The sequence below is a fragment of the Nanorana parkeri genome, unplaced genomic scaffold (genome assembly GCF_000935625.1).
Source record: "Nanorana parkeri isolate BGI_ZX_2015 unplaced genomic scaffold, ASM93562v1 scaffold3171, whole genome shotgun sequence".
Lineage (NCBI taxonomy): Eukaryota > Metazoa > Chordata > Amphibia > Anura > Dicroglossidae > Nanorana > Nanorana parkeri.
Window position 1 is genome coordinate 36,716 of NW_017309439.1, and position 17,504 is coordinate 54,219.

The 17,504-nt window shown below is 45.0% G+C and overlaps 1 protein-coding gene across 1 annotated transcript in view; it reads left to right on the plus strand.

The window, feature by feature from the left end:
- LOC108802846 (SUN domain-containing protein 2-like) overlaps positions 1 to 17,504 on the plus strand; it is a gene marked incomplete at its 3' end in the record, with an annotated part of 45,727 nt that overhangs the window by 16,356 nt on the left and 11,867 nt on the right. Inside the window, exons 2-3 of the mRNA XM_018574698.1 lie at positions 380 to 514; positions 2,128 to 2,285. Coding sequence (XP_018430200.1) covers positions 411 to 514; positions 2,128 to 2,285 — 262 coding nt within the window. The remainder of the gene's footprint in view (positions 1 to 379; positions 515 to 2,127; positions 2,286 to 17,504) is intronic.

The window sequence follows — 17,504 nt, forward strand, 5'->3', positions numbered from 1 at the left end:
TGCCAGATGACCCCGCTCGGATCGCCGCCCACCGGAGCAGCAGTGACGCTACGCTCGGCGAGGTAAGTAAGAAGAAACCTGACCAGCTCGAGACGCTGACTCGAGTATAAGCCGAGGGGGGCACTTTTCAGCAAAAAAAATGGGCTGAAAAACTCGGCTTATACTCGAGTATATACGGTAACACCCAGAAATGTGGGCACAACTATTAATTGGGTTAATGCCCAATTATACAACAAAATGCTTAATGACTTTAATTACACACTGAAATACCATGCACATTATATTCAGCTGAACACTGCATCTGCCACTGTATATTCTGAGCATTATTTGTGTTTATTGTCCTTATAAAAAGCCAGACTTTTTATTCTATTTTATACAGAATTACCTTGTTTCTAGCAATATAGCAGAATATGTCACGCCGCAGCAAGCGTCTGAGCACTCTGGATCAGGAAGATGACAAGAACAGCACTAGCAGCATGGACAGTCATATGTTGTATAGAGACAGTCCTGTCAGGTTAGTATTTGTCTTGTGATCTTTCTATGTGGAATATCTTTTCCCATGCAGTGCATTTGTCCAACTACACTTCATTAATCATTTGGCTTGTTAGATGTGTACATGAGCATTTTTTTAGCAAGACAATTTTTAAAGCAAAAGGCATAGAGCAGCCCCCACTGTCACATCCTGTGGTAGGCAGAGAGGAAACCGTACTAACACAGGAAATTGTGTGGTCTTTAGCATCACTCATAATCACTGCTATGATATGCACAAAAACAAGATGTAGCCATCTCTTCTCTCTTGTTTCTGAGTCACTGCTTCCTTAACATTAATATAAATGGATTTTTGTGTATTCTTTAGCAGATAAGCACACATTTGCACATTTATAAACAGATTTAGATAAAAACTTTAGCCTGCATTCACACCTGGGCGACAGCATCTTTGCGCGTAGAAATTAGTGTTTTGTGTAGCACATTCTTGCACATTTTTACGAGTGTAAAGGCGCATACATACAGTTGCGTGTTTTTGCAAGCAGATTGGGACTCATTGATGTGACAAATGCACGTTTTATGCACAAAAAAACACGCAAGAACGCAGCAAATGCATTTTTGAGCTTTTTCATTGAAGTCTATGGGGCCAAGAGGCACAGAATCTCTCAAAAAGAAACCCAAGTACTTTCTTCAAGCGATGGGCGTTTTGCTACAAGCGACAAAACACTCAGATGGGGGTGTTTGTTTTTTTCTGTGTTTTTTCGAGCAGAAAAAGCACTAAAAAACGTTTAGTGTGAATGAGGGCTCAATGTACGAAGCTGCAAATATCACAGAGGGGCTATAACTAGTTACAGTAAACTCCCCATTATGAGGCATTCAAGCAACCAGAAAAAAAAAAATCGAGGATATATGTCCTCATTTTTTTGTCAGTTGCTTGATAGACATGTGCACACTAAAAAATGTTGTGAAATTCTCCGTTTACATCTTGCTGCGGCCGACGGCTAGATTCCGCAGCTGGCAGGTGAATGTAAACAACGGGCAGTGGGCGTGTGCAATAGCTAACCTACTATTAGCTATGGCCATAGCAGAATCTAGCCAGCAGATAAATCGGAAGGGGGGAGGGAGGATGTTGCTTAAGAGTTAATAGTAACTCTCAAGCAACCAGAAACTACAGTTATCCGGCATCTACCATGGGTTCTGGATAGCTGGGAGTTTACTGTATATGTTTTTAGAAGCTACTGTGGATAAATGGCATAAAAAGAAATTACAGCCATTCATGTGTACTTTATTAGTATTTTAGAACGATTATATAAAATAAGATCCCATGTAATAAACAGTTTATCCATAAAAGGGAAATTCAAGGATTTTTGGTTGCCTGCTGTTGCAACACAGCAACACGGAGTGATCTCCTCTTCTTTTATACCATCAGTTTCTGCACTCAGCAGCTGAAATCTGGTATTGTGGCTCAACCAACAAGAAAATAAAACGTAAATGCTTGCAAAACATGTGATGGGGAAACACATCAGACTGCCAAATGTGAAGCACAGTTAGACAAGATTCCTGGTATTACCCAAGTCATTGACCTTGCTGCATATTGGTCCAAAGCCTAGGAAATATTTTTACAAATTGTCTATTATACAGGAGTACAAGGAGGAAAGTGACCACCATCAAACGAGCTCCTACCCCCCACCAGACCACTGAGCATACAAACTACACTGAGACATCTACATATATTAATCGGGACCGCAGTGGTTTGTCTTCAGCCCTAAAGGAAACAGACTATGAAGGATCTACATGGGGTAATCATACATGTGCTATTGTTGTCAGAAATTGATTGATTAAATTAATTTTTGTTATAACATAAATTAAAAGTAACATATTTCAGGGCTCTAATTATTATCAGAAATATATCTTGGATAAGAAAAGATGATTATAAACTATCCCTAATATATATAGTTTACCACCACACACTCATCACTACTTTTGTTAAAAATCATTAAATTACCAACATTATGTTCATAGAAGCCATCTTTTTAAGATTTTCTTGCAACCACATTAGCCAGTGGACACTAATATACAGGTCTGAGTTCAACTCCATAGATTATAGAGTTCTCAATTGCCATGTGCCAGTCAGTATAAGTTTCTGATCCTTGTTCTGTGATCATCTGCTCTTACTGCTAATTGATTAGTCAGATTAGTTAAGTTTAAAGGCTGGCCATTGGCTGGCATGGATTTGTGGAAGGAGACTGGCCCTTAAATACAGCATGGCTTGCCATGCTAGTACGTCGGCGGGTTCCGGGCATTCTGATCAGGGTTCACGTACGTTTCAGCAAGGACTTCCGGGTCGTTGGTCTCTCCTGGCAAGCCGTCATCAAGGTGGCAGGGTAAGTGCGGGAAGCCGCGTTCCGCCACTTCCCACGCCAGGATCCACGAAGGGCTATAACCGGCGCTCAGCAGTGGGCAGTGGACCCGCAAGGTACCGTCATCGGCAGGATCAATCGATCACCTGGTGGATTCGTAGGGGCACGGTGAGGGGGAGGAAAAGGGGGAGAGCCGCAGCATTGGCATGGGAATGTGGGGTTTTCATGGTCAATTTCAATTCATGTGTCACAAGATAAATGCATATACTTTTCCTAGGTTGCCACACAATGTCATATTGTTAGTAGACTCTAGGTGTCACTGGTGCTGCAGTAGCTCATTCCAGGCTACAAATGCAATGAGCAATTTCAGTGGTTGCATGTGAGTTTCTACTCTTCATATGAAGAAAAAAAACAAACCTTTTTTTGCTTGATGGCTATGTCGGTATATTAGATAAGTGCATTGGGGTTAATACATACAGGGTGGTGTTTATGCACATGCTAGACAGGTCACAAGGCAAGGCCTTTCTGTTGTCTGCTATTAGTATTCATCTGGTAGTTTTCATGGAAGTACATGGTAATCTTTTTTCTTATTTCATGGTAGACCAACTAATGCCCAATCTGAGAAAGACACAAGAAAACCTACTGCCCCCCTACCTTCGCTTGACTGGTAACTTGTACTTGAATGACCTGATGGCTGAGACTTCTCAGGGAGGTTCATTCATTCAAGTACAAGTTACCAGTCAAGCGAAGGTAGGGGGGCAGTAAGTTTTCTTGTGTCTTTCTTCTTTCGTTTCCATCAGATTGGGCATTAATTGGTATATTTAAGTACATGAAAATTTTAGGTATTTTCATTACACATTGGTTAGTACACGACTGTTTTAGCACGACACGATTGGTCTTTTAGGTAAAAAAAATATATACTGTGTGTGTGTGTGTGTATATATATATATATATATTACAATGACCTTACGGGCTGAGAGGCTTTATTCAATACTTGGCCATTAACTAATTGTACGATATTTATTCAATACTTGTAACGTTGCAAGTTCTCGCCTGTATAAACCATAGGTCATTCGGTCTGTTTTCCACAAATCTCATTCATATTATTTTACCTGCTACGTCAGCAGGTACGTAAGCCCTGAGTGCTCGTTTTGTAATTGACCTGTCACGTCTCAGGTTAAACTTGGGCTCGTTTACTCTCATACTTCAGTGGAAATGACAAAAATACGTTTTCAGACTCGTTTGGCATTTTTTCTTTACACAAATAGCTTGTCTAGTGTCTGGTGTTTTCACTATATTAATTTTCGAGCACCTGGGTGATTGCTAGTTACGGGTCATAACTTGTATTTATGTTGGTTGCTTTCAGTTATCATGTCTCAACCATCGGATATTGAGGAATTTTCATTCATTCCTCCAGAGGTTCTGAACAGGGTAGCATCCCATCCCTCAGGACATGGACTGTGCCAAAACTTACGGCGGAGCTGTTGAGAAGAGGCATCTTTTGGAGCTGTTGAAATAGTTTTTTCCCAGCTCCTCACAAGCCAGGCCTTCTACGATTACAGAATACGCCTCTCTCAACACATCCCTGGTTCAGATTCATGCGGCCCTGAACAACCTCACCTCGTCCATTCAGGATTTACAGACCAGGATGGAGGCGACTGAGAAACGTCCTGACACTCTCCAAGTAGCTGGATCTGCAGGGCCTTCGGCGGCTCCGGTAGCGCTTTCAGGTACTATAACAACCCGATTGCCAACAGCAAGTCCTGTCCAGGGTGCTGGTGCACCTGCAGTAGCACCAATTTATTTTGTCCCCCCAACATTAAGAAGGACATTTTGGAAGGTAAGGATGTTAATTTAGCATTCATGTTAATCGCTGCTCATGATGTAACTGAAAACGAGGCTTTCGTCTGTGGGGATGTGTCTGTGGTGACCAAGGACCAAGGATCCCAGGCTTAGTCGCAAGCTTTCTCTGGCGGAATTTGTCTTGGAATTCAGTTTAATTCAGAGATGTTTTATGTATTACCAGTCCCCATAGAAGGGAGGAGTTGGACATCTACCTTTTTTATAGGGTGGTGGATCTGGCACATAAGTATATGGGGTCAGCCTTCTATGACTACCACAGATCTTTTTCGGCCAAAGCGGCAGCCATATGGGCTCAATTTCAGGTAGTTACAAACTGGAGCAGTATAGACATGGAGCTTTTGTGCAGGCATTTTGCTAGCCTGAAATCCCTGGTGTGTGCGACATGTCTGTCTCCTGCACATACTACCGCCTGGTGCCCTTTGGCTGACCTGTCGGCCATTCCTAGCTCATCAAGAGGCCCGAGCAATCTGGGGTCCATTCAGCAGGCGGTGCAACATGACAAGTTGGGTAGACCGATACATTTTCTGGGGAAGGTGCAGATCTGTAACAACTTTAACTACACAGTGTGTAATTATAGTCAATGTAGACTATTGCATATTTGCGCTAATTGTTTTCCGGACTTGATAGGACAACTTGACTAAGCCGGTGTAACGCTTCCGGTCTGGTTCCGGTTGGATCTCAGCTACAGACAGTGTGTCACGATCTGGGATCAGGCTTGGAGTCCAGTAGCTGAAACAGCAGGGAAATTTGTGGTATAACAGGCTGGGTTCGGTACACAAGCAGACGGTAGTAGTTTAGGAGCAGGCAGAAGCGTAGCCAGCGAACAAGCCGAGGTCAGTAGCCAAAAGGTATCAGGTACGAAGCAGCAGACGATGAGAGTAGTCGGTGAATCAGCAGCCAAAAGGTCAGTGCACGGGTAGCAGTATGAGTAGATTGTAGCACAGAGGGAGCAGGAGCAAGATAATGGCAGGAGCACAATAATCTGGCAAACAGGAAGCGCAGAGGCATGGCTTAAATAGGAAGTTCAAGGGAGGAGCAAGAGGTTCAGGGTTCAGCAGGCACTAGGTTTAACTGAGGATTTCACAGGAGATCAGGCAAGGAGCTATCCAAGGTTCTAAGGTGGCTCAACAGGTAGAACCACTGCCAGCTACAGCAGAGGCCCTGGGTTCAGATCAGGTTCCTGACAGTACCCCCCTCCTTCCAAGATGGCCCTTGGACATCCTAGGATCTGGTTTGATTCTTTTGTCAGCCTAGGGGCATGAACATCTATAGGTTCCCATGAATTCTCCTCCGCACCATATCCTTACCATTGAACAAAATATTGCAATTTGTTCCTGAACATTCTGGAGTCCAGAATTTTGTCAACAATAAATTCTTCCTCACCTTCTACATCAACAGGTGGAGGGGGTGGAAGAACTCTCCCGGAAAAAGGATTTTCATGAAATGGCTTGAGCAACGAGACATGAAAAACAGGGTGAATCTTCATGCTGGCAGGAAGTTGTAAGCGGAATGCAACTGGATTGATTTGAGACGAAATTTGAAAAGGCCCCAAAAACTTTTGGCCCAGTTTAGAAGATGGAACATGTGTCCTTAGATTTTTAGTAGAGAGCCAGACCTTGTCGCCCAAGTGGGAAGGGCTCTGCGATGCCTGTCAGCTGCCCGTTTGAAATTCTGCTGAGCCTCCTTCAGTGTCTCAATTAGTTTCTCCTGAGTCTCCTGTAAGGCAGTCAATCTGTCAGTCACAGCAGGAATCGGAGTTGAGATAGGGAGGTTAGGAATAAAAACAGGATGATAACCAGTATTAATGTAAAAAGGGCTCAGTGAAGTGGAGCTGTGTTTAGAATTATTATAAGCGAACTCTGCTGTAGGAAGATAATTCACCCAGTCATCCTGAAGATAGCTGACAAAACAGCGCAGATACTGCTCCAAGGTTTGGTTGGTCCTCTCAGTTTGACCGTTAGATTGAGGATGGAAAGCAGAGGACAAATTAGTTGAAACGCCCAGGGCTGTGCAGAAACTCTTCCAAAATTTCGAGGTAAACTGCACTCCTCTGTCAGATACCACATTATCAGGGATGCCATGCAATCTGAATATCTCTCGGACCATCAGCTCTGCAGTTTCCTCAGAAGTGGGTATCTCCTTGGTTGGGATAAAATGAGCCATCTTTGTAAAATGGTCAACGACCACTAAGATAGTAGTCATTTCCATAGAGGGGGGAAGATCGACTACAAAGTCCATAGAAATTGACCCCCAAGGTCTTAATGGGACTGGCAGAGGATGAAGCAACCCCAGCGGAGAGGATCGAGGTGTCTTGTGACGTGCACAGGCCAGACATGAAGAAACATAGGATTTGACATAATTCTTGCAACCGGGCCACTAAAAGGAACGTGATAAAAGTTCTGCAGTCTTTGTGGCACCGAAATGCCCACCCACTTTAGAGTCATTAACCAGCCTGTGGGCCTCTACCCGTGCGGATTCTGGTACGTAGAGACGATGGTCTTGAGTCCAATAGCCGTTCTTATAGAAGAGTTAAATATCTTTGGGGGGAGGGGGGGGGCAACTGAGGAGTGGGTCATCACTGTAGCCATCTTTAAGTAGAGGCAAGAACTCCTTGAAATTCGTGGCACCTAGAAAGTTCTTTTGAGGCAAGATGGTACATTCAGGGTTGCTTTCCTGGAGGGGCTCTGACAAAGTCAGTGATAAGGCATCTGCCTTGCCATTGCTTGATCCCGGTCGATACAAGATAAGGAAACTGAACCTGGAAAAGAACAAAGTCCATCGTGCTTGTCTAGAGGACAGTCTTTTGGCAGAACGGATGAAATCAAGGTTTTTGTGATCAGTGAGCACAGTCACAGGATGATTGGCTCCTTCCAGCAGATGTCTCCATTTGGAAAAAGCTTCCTCAATTGCCAATAATTCTTTATTTCCAATATCATAATTCTTTTCAGCAGAGAACATTAAAACGAGAGAAGAAAGCACAAGGATGAAGCTGCATTTTGTCCCCAACTCGCTGAGAAAGAATAGCCCCTACAGCAGAATCTGAAGCATCCACCTCCACTATAAAAGGCAGTTCGGGATCTGGGTGTACCAATATCAGTGCAGAAGTGAAAAGAGCCTTTAGTTTGGTAAAAGCAGTCTGCGCCTCTGGCGACCATGAAAAGAGCTGTCCTTTCTTTGTTAGCTGGGTAATTGGTGCTATCACCTTGGAGAAGTCCCTTATGAATTTTCGGTAAAAGTTTGCGAATCCAATAAACCGTTGAACTTCTTTAATGTTTCTGGGGGTGGGCCACTCCACCACAGCTTTAATCTTATCGGGGTCCATACTCAGCCCATCTGGAGAAATTATGTACCCCAAGAACTGGATTTGAGTTTGTTCGAACTCACATTTCTCCAATTTGATAGTTGATTCTCCTTCAGACGTTCAAAGATGATGGAGACATGATTGCGATGTTCCTGTACATCATCTGAAAAGATAAGGATATCATCCAAGTAGGCAATAACGAACTGATCCAACAAATCTCGCAGCATATCATTAATAAAGTGTTGGAATGTTGCAGGAGCATTGCACAGGCCAAATGGCATGACCAAAGACTCAAGATGTCCATATCTGGTTCTAAAAGCAGTTTTCCATTCGTCTCCTTGACGAATGCGAACAAGGTTATATGCACCCCGTAAGTCCAATTTGGTGAGTCTTTCCAGCAGTTCAGGAATCAAAGGGAGTGGATAGCGGTTCTTGATAGTGATTTTGTTTAATTCCCTGTAGTCTATGCACGGTGTCAAAGTAGAGTCCTTCTTTTCCACAAAGAATGGGGGTGCTCCAGCAGGAGATGTCGAGTGTCTGATTAAACCTTTCTTTAAATTCTCCTCCAGAAACTCCCTGAGCACCTTCAACTCAGGCTCCGACAGAGTAAATACGGCCAAAAGGTATTTCCACCACAGGAAGCAACTCTATGTGACAATCATAAGGGCGATGAGGAGGCAGTTGGTCAGCATTCTTTTTATCACAGACATCCTGAAATTCCCTGTATTGTAGAGGCAGTCTGTCATACTCTGGAGTAGATCCTTCCTCAACATGTGAGTCCTTGATCAGGGACAATTGCGGTTGGCAACGTTTCATGCAAAAGTCTCTACAATGAATGGAGGTGAAGATTATAGATCGTGTCTCCCAGTTTATGGAGGGATTATGAGTAGAGAACCAAGGGATGCCCAGAATAATAGGGAATTTGGGTGATGAAATCAGCTGAAAACTGATGGTCTCACTATGTTCAGGCTCAATTTGCAGTTTAAGAGGAACAGTTTCATGGGTAATTGGCCCTGAAGATAGAGGTGAACCGTCAACAGTCTCCATATCAATAGGTAAAGCTTCTAAACAGGGTGTACTAAACACATGGGACTTTGGAGTTCTGCCTGTTATGTCAGGTATATTCCAGACTCACATGTCGAAGTGGCTCGAGCCTTTGCCAGATTAGCGAGGTGGGGTATCAAGCTGCTTTCACCTATCCTCCCAGCATGGTTTTTGTCCCCTTTTAGGCATACTGTCCTAGGCGGCTAAGGCACACTTCAGGTCATGGGGCATAGGGAATCACACATGTCATGGCCAGGCTCGGACCACAAGTTTGAAGGCTGGCCAATGGCTGGCCTGGATTTGTGGGAGGAGACTGGCCCTTAAATACAGCACGGCTTGCCGTGCTAGTAGGTCGGCGGTTTCCTGGTGTTCCCACCCGCCCATACCCCTTTTTTCTATTTCATATTACTGGGTATGTCCCCTTTTAAGGAATACTGTCCTAGGCGGCCAAGGCACACTTCAGGTCATGGGGCATAGAGAATCACACATGTCATGGCCAAGCTCGGACCACAAGTGTTATTACGAGCTCCAACCACATAATGGTGCTTATGACCTTAAGTCCCCTTAACATCTAATAATAACATGACATGAGAATGCCATAGCAGAGCCTTGTATGCTTGTTACAGATTAGTATTATTATACAGGATTTATATTGTGCAGCACTTTTACAACATATGGGGAAATAGTACAATTGCCAGGGCTTGAAAAATTTTAGGGTGTCTCACCAGTCAGTCAAAAATTTCACCAGTCATAATAATGAATAATAACCAGTCATAATGAAAAAAGTACCGTAAATTTCAAATAAAAAAATGTTTTCCCTACGTTATGTTATTAAACATCTATTCTTACCCATATTTTTGGTAAAACATAAAAGACGGGGTCACGTCGGGTAGATAGACACCAAACATGTCAAGCCTTAAAATTGGGTGCGCCCGCAAAATCGCAAAAAACGACCACACTGAAAACTGGCCATAGGCGACGCTTAAAACGCTTTTACTGCCCATCAGTTTAGTGTTATCAGTGATTAATGGCCCTAAAATTATTGTTCACACTCCGACGTTCGCGTTTATATGTAACATGTGCGGCACAATGGGCGCAATCGTTTTCGCACGTAGGTGTATATGGGGGGGCGGAGGACTTTTTAAAAAAATTGTTTTTTTTTTAATGCTTTTTTTTATGATTCTTTAATTTTTGTATACATTTTTTTTTTTTTTTTTTTAAACATCACTTCCTGCATTCCGGGACTGAAGAGTAGATCAAAGGTAGATCGTGTAGTGATATCCCTTTGATCTCCTGTCACAGAGCCGTGCTGGTCCCGGCCGCATCGGGCACAGCGGATCTCTGGACCAGCAACGGCAGTGACAGCTGCTGGTAATACAAGTGATCGGGCGTCTCGAGACGCTCAATCGCTTGAATGTAAAGCTCCCGACCGGCCGTGTAATTACAATGGCCGGCCGGGAAGCTGCTCGTCGTGCTCCGTTGTCCTCTCGTCACAGACGAGCGGACGAGTGGATTTTTCAAGAAGGAGGACCCTGCTCGTGAGAGCTTATGATCTACAAGGAGGGGCAAGTTATACAGAAGGTAATTACTGTGAGGAATGAGCTGATTAAAGGAGTTGATATACAGTTTTTAGAGGAAGTGGAATAGGCTTCTCTGAAGAGGTGAGTTGTCAGGGATCACCTAAAGGCAGACAGATGAGGAGATAGCCAGATAGGTTGTGGTAGGGAGTTCCAGAGGTCCGGAGAAGTCCTAGAGGTGAGCATGGGAGGAGGTGATGAGGGAACTAGACTGCAGGAGGTTTTGGGAGCGGACAGGATGGTTTTTGTGATATCTTGAGATTAGGTTGAAGATTTGGCTGGGGGCAAAGTTTTGTATGTTGTTGTATTTTTAATTTTATGCATTGCTCTATTGGAAGCCAGTGGAGGGATTGGCAGAGAGGGGTGGTGGCCACTGAGCAGTTGGTGAGGAGGATGAGTTTGGCAGCAGTATTCATGATAGATGGAAGTGGGGATAGCATGTTTAGAGGTAGACCAATGAGAAATTAGTTTGCAGTAGTCAAGTGGAGAGATAGGGAGAGAGTGAATTAGTAGTTTTGTGATGTAGTTTGTTAAGAAAGGACAAAGTTTGAAAATGTTAGGGAGGTTAAGATGGAAAGATTTGGTCAGTGATTGGATGTAGGACCTGAAGGAGAGGTCAGAGTACAGGATTACACTTAGCACCCTAGCATGTGTGGAGGGACTGAAAATTGTGTTATTGATCTTAATGGAGAAGTCTCAGCGATACAAATAATTGTTTGCTGATACTAATTCATAGTATCTAATCTATTCTGTATACTTGTGTCTAATCTACACTTTATTGAGGTTGTCAGTTTGAACAATGATTCACTAAACTCCTCCATATGCTAATTGTCATCTGTATAGTGGGTGCTGCCATTATTTTACAGTCGGGATTCCAGGTAAATTCATTGAATGAAGATCTATTATTTGCTAAATGCATAAGATGGAGTGGGTCTGACTACTAGATCATATGATCTTTACTCAATGTATTTATGTAATTCCCAATGGTGGTCATGTGAATATAACCCAGCAGGAATGTATGGATTGTGTGTTTGATTAGACAACGTTGTCAATTTTAAAGAGATTTTTGTGACCATTTGGTAAAATTTTGTATTCTTTGTATATATGGTATGAAGTAACCTCTTTTTTGGTCGGCACACTTCCTTAGGGGCGGACCCTATGTTTGTTCATATGCTCTGGTTACAGACCCATAATTATTGTTGTGTTTCCTGGGAGGAAGCATGAGCACACGTTGTACTAATTGTGCTCCGGGGAATCATTCTTTTGTGGTCGAGGTTTGCCACGGCTCTGTTTAAATAGGGCTTCAAGATGTAACTTCCTGTGTGACTTGTGCTCGCTTACCAAGGAGATTTCTGATGCGCATGCACACGCACGTATTGCGCGCGTTGACCCTGAGAATGGGTCTTCCGGACATGCACATAGGGGCGCACGGCACTCTGGCCATGCGCAGAACGTTGCTTACTGTCCTTCATTTGTATTAAGTAAAGCCGCAAACACAGTGTAGGTCTTCATGCAGAAATTACATAACATAAACAAGCAAAACATCTGCTCCTCTCATCTAAGCAACTAACTTAAAGTGATATTAAAGTCAAAAGGATTTTAAGCTATTTCAAATGCTGATGAAATCACTTACGATAGATGCTGCTTATTGATGTTTAAAAGTTTTGGTTTCCTGCAGAATAATCTGGTCTCTTGAGCACTGGTCCTCACTTCCTGATTTAGAATGACTCCTTTCTCAATCAGAGTGCTATGCAGTCACCCTTGTGTGTCCTAGTAAGCTGTGTGTGTCTCCCCCCTGGCCCCCACTCCTCCCTTCTGCAAGCTAGTAGATGAACAGTTGTTGGAGTCTGCACTGTCCTTTGTGATCTAGTACTGGACAGGAAGTTCAGGGAAGCTGAGCTCAGAGACTTGGAAGCAGCTGTTCATAAACCTGATAATTGTAAGTGTTTGGGCAAAAATGGAAAGCAATGCTCTGCTGGGCAATGTATTTTTGTTTCATCTGGATTAATTATTGAAAAAAAGTTTGAGAGTTTACTAATACTCATTTTTTTTTTTTATTCTTTATTTGGAGCCAACATTTTACAATAAACATACAACACATACGCAATCGAGTGATGCAAACGTAATAAGTAGACATATGCATACATATGCATAATAAGTAAAGCTACATCAGCTATCCCCAATCGCTTAAGTGGCTAAGGATCAAACATTAACAGCAGAACATCAGGATGGGAGAGGAATGAAGGAGGTATACAAACGAGAGGGAGGGAGGGCAGGACCAGTAAGTGTGAACGAGGAGGCATAGGGCAGTGGGACATGGTAGAGCCTGTCTAGAGGGTCACTCGCTGGGCCCTCTCTGATGAGCCATTCAAAGGAGGGAGATTATACAGAGTATGCTCTGCCCTCAGGGGAATCCATGTACTCCAACCAGTCAAACCATGTCCTAGAGTAGCGTTCTTGCCTACCTTGAAAGGACAGAATCATGTCTTCCATTACCCTAATCTCCTCCACTCTGCATATCCACATAGATATTGTAGGGGGAGAGGGAGTCTTCCAAAGACTAGGGATGCAGGATTTAGCTGCATCCATCAAGTGGCGTACCACAGATCGGGCATAGGCCTTTCTGGACATAGGAATGTTGTGCAACAGGAAAGTTGAGGGGTCCAATGGTAATTCAGATTCCATGAACTTCTTCACAATGTCACAAACCGTGGACCAGAATTGTGCCAAGACTGGGCAAGACCAGAAGAGATGGAGTAGAGTTCCCCCGTCCGCATTACATCTCCAGCAGACGTTGGCAACTTCACCATGCATCTTATGTAAGAGCTCCGGTGTTCGATACCATCTTGTAAGGATCTTGTAATTAGTCTCCTGATATTTAGTACAAATCGATGATCGCAGAGTGAAGTGGATAATGTTTCGACTTTGGACATCTGAAAATGTGTTCTCTAGCTCTTGTTCCCAGCGTGTCAGGAACATTGGTTTTCCGGATGTAAAAACCAGCGGCGTCTCAAAACACGCCGCTGGTGATAAGGTAAGAAAGAAGTGTCTCAGTTGGAATGCTCCCCATTGGTCCAAACCAAATATTCCTGCAGGGTCGGTAAGGGATGTCATGGAAGGCCACGTGCCCCCACGTGCAAAGTGGGAGGCTTGAAAGAGGTTCTTGGCAATCAAGGATCGGAAAGGGCCAACCGAGGTTCCCGGTGGAAAGGCCGGGTTACCCATAATTGGGTAGAGCAGGGAAGCCTCACTAATCAGACGCCACCTGGTAAGAGCCTTTGAGCATACTGCAAGAGTAGTACCCGTCAGATGGTGGGTTTTAAGCGAGTGGGGCAGAGTCGAGGGACACCATGCCGCCCTAGCCAAGAGATAAGGCGACATGGATTCCTCCAGGGGCACCCATTGTTTCGTAGGTGAGTGTCTACACCAGTCGACCAGGCGAACCAGATGGCTAGCTACATAGTACTTCAATAGATCAGGAAGGGCTACACCTCCTGAGTCTTTAGGTAGAGTCAGGATGGAGTGGCTTAAACGGGGGATGACGATTAGCCCAGACGAACCTTGTCAGCAAAGAGTTGACCTGGCGAAAATACCCGTTGGGGACCGAGATAGGTAGGGCTTGAAAAAGATACAGGAATTTCTGCAAAATCGTCATTTTGATGGCATTACACAGTCCAAACCAGGAAAAGAAGCCGTTCTGCCAGCTGGAAAGGAGCGTGCGTACTTGTGCCAAGAGAGGTGGGAAATTGTAGGTAAATATATCCTTCACGAACGGAGGTATAAATGTGCCCAGGTATTTTAACGCTCGGGTCATCCATTGGAAATTAAAGCTATTCTGCAGGGATCGGGTAAGTGGAGTTGGGATTGAGATTCCCATGGCAGTGGATTTGCTGAAATTGATCTTTAGATTGGATAGCTCGCCATACGTTGCAAATTCCTGCATGAGATTGGGGAGGGAGATTACCGGGTTGGTGAGAGAGAACATCAGGTCGTCCGCATAGGCAGAAACTTTATATTCCGCTGATCCCTTTTAACTCCAGTCACATCAATATTGGACCTAACATGTCCGTGAATGGTTCTAGAGATAGGGCGAATAGTAGCGGTGATAGGGGGCAACCCTGTCTGGTTCCATTGCTGATTGGAAAAGGATCCGACAGCACGCCATTTACTTTGGCACACGCCGTCGGGATGGAGTATACTGCCGATACCCAGGATAACATGTGTTCACCCAGGCCTATATGTTTCAAAGTAGCGAACAGGAATTCCCAGGAGACCCGATCAAAAGCCTTTTCAGCGTCAGTAGACAGAAAAAGGCAAGGTATTTTGGATGTCGCCGCATAATGAACAAGGTGACAGGTCTTGATGGTGTTATCACGAGCCTACCGAGCTGGAATGAACCCCACTTGGTCATAGTGTATCAGGTCAGGCATGTGAGGGCTCAATCTAGACGCCAATATTTTGGTAAACAGCTTCAGGTCGGTGTTCAGGTGAGATATAGGACGATAGCTGCTACACGAAGATGGATCTTTCCCATCTTTTGGGATAACTGAAATATGGGCGGATAGAGAGTCTCTGGTGAGCCGAGAGGTGGAGGACAAGGCATTAAAAGCCTGTGTAAAGCGGCCTGCCAGTGTCACGGTCATAAGCTTATAGTATTGAGTTGTGAAGCCATCAGGGCCGGGCGATTTCCCGTTCTTCGTGGATTTAAGCGCAGAGGTAAACTCTTCCTAGGTTATGGGGGCATCCAGCGTATCCCTAATCTGCGCATCTAAAGAAGGCAGAGCGCTCGAGGATAGGTAGGAGGAAATCTTATCCTGTAAGGTGCTCTGAGGAATAGAGTCAGGTGTAGGATGCAGGTTGTATAATTTGGAGTAGTAATCTCGGAAGGCGTTAGCTATAGCCTTCGGGAGGGACACTTTAGTTTGGTTGGATGTTACCACATGTGGTACGTAGGAAAGCTGCCAATGTTCCCTCAGGGCTCTAGCTAGAAGTTTCCCGCATTTATCCCCCGACTCGTAATATTTCCTCCTACAGCGTGTGAGCGCCGCTTTTATCTTATAGGAGGTCAGTGAGTTTATCCGTTGGCGAGTGGATAGAATGTCAGCTAGTAGTGTAGGCGAGCCGGTCGATTTATGTCGAAGTTCCAGTCCGTGTAGAGTATGCAACAGAGCTAACAATTCGGCCTCCCTCCGACGCTTGACTCGTGTGCCATGCTTAATCAAGACACCCCTAACAAAGACTTTGTGTGCTTCCCAGAGAAGCACACAAAGTAGGAGTGTTATTCTTTAGTGACATCAGTCAGGATGAGTGGGTCTTGGAGGAGGCTGTCATTAAGGCGCCACTGCCACGAGTTACGTGAAGGGTGGTCCGATAGAGTAATGTGCATGAAGACCTGGGGGTGATGCGACCAGGTGATAGTGCCAATGTCTGTGGTGGTTATCATCGCTAAGTATTGGTGGGGAACAAAGAACATGTCTATTCTAGAGTATGTATGAAGAGGTGTAGAATAGAAGATGTAGTCTTTTACGGACGGATGTTGTTGACGCCAAGCGTCGACAAGCTGGGAGCGATAGAGAGAGCGAAGAATGCGTCTATTAGCTGTCGGAGAAAGTGAAGACTATCTTGAAGATGAGTCTAAGGATGGATCCAGCGTAAGATTGAAGTCTCGTTGCAGGAGTGGTAGGAGAACGGGTAGCGGAAATCTTTGAGCGAAGGGGTAGCGTCAGCTCTAAAGTGGGTTTCCTGTATGAAGGCCACATGGGATCCCCATCTCCTGAGGTCCTGCAGCAGCATTTTTCTTTTCTCAGGAGTATTGAGGCCCTTAGCGTTAATGGTAAATTAATTTTAGCTCCTCCATGTCTCAGTGTGTAGAGGGAATAGAAGATGAGTAAAAGGTGGTAATGTAGAGTAACCAGGAGGTGAGAGGTAGGGAGAAAGAGAGAAAATATCCTTCGGCCTAAAAGGCACAACCAATTATGACAACTCTCTGTGGGGCCGTCCCCCGTTGGGGGAGGAGGGCGCCCGTCAGCAGCCGAAACATCGCTGCAGGCGTCACCCTCTATCCCCCTCCGGGAGCAAACCCAGGGGCGCGCAGCATGCCACCCATTCAAGGCTCCCCCCAGGCCGACCGGCCCATCCCCACAACAGGGTGGGGCGGGGCGAGCGTCCCGGGGGAAAGTCCCAGAGAGGACCCGCGTAAATAAGCAATGATGAAAGATACCAGGCACGCAGCCACTCCCCCGCCGCCTCCAGCATAAACAGCGAATAAAAAGGGACGGCATAGAATATTTAGAACCTGACCCGCGGATATTGGACACATTGACCTCTCAAGGAATCTTCTCCCAGGGAACTCCCCGGCCCCCCCACAAACCCCCCCGTAAAGGCGGGAGGCAGCGGGTGGCCCAGAGACAGCCCCAGGGGGGTCCGTTGTAAATAAGTGAGGTCAGAAAGCAACCGCGTAAAGCTCTAGGTTGCAGGGGCACCCAGCAAAAGTATCAAACAGGGTAATCAGTCTCTAGAAATGCAACCTAGAAATGCTAGACATTAGGCACTTATAACTGCGGTATGCCCGCGACTATTTGCTACGCTCAGGTTAATCTGGGGAAAGCTCAGTTGCAATGTTCTCGTCCCTGAGTTCTCGGGTGTGAAGACTTGGGATCCCGTCTTGTGTCTAAAGTGCAGCTAGGGTTCACCGTGCGGTGGGGCAGGATGTAGGGGCCCACCCCCCCTGGGTGTCGGGCGGATAGGCGATGAGAAGAGCCGTTAGGTAGGTCGCCATGTCACTTCCACCCCCAGCATGAGCATGAAATAAAAAGGCATTTAACATTTCCTAATAACATGACCTGAGAATAGGAGACGCGTAGTCCCCATAGG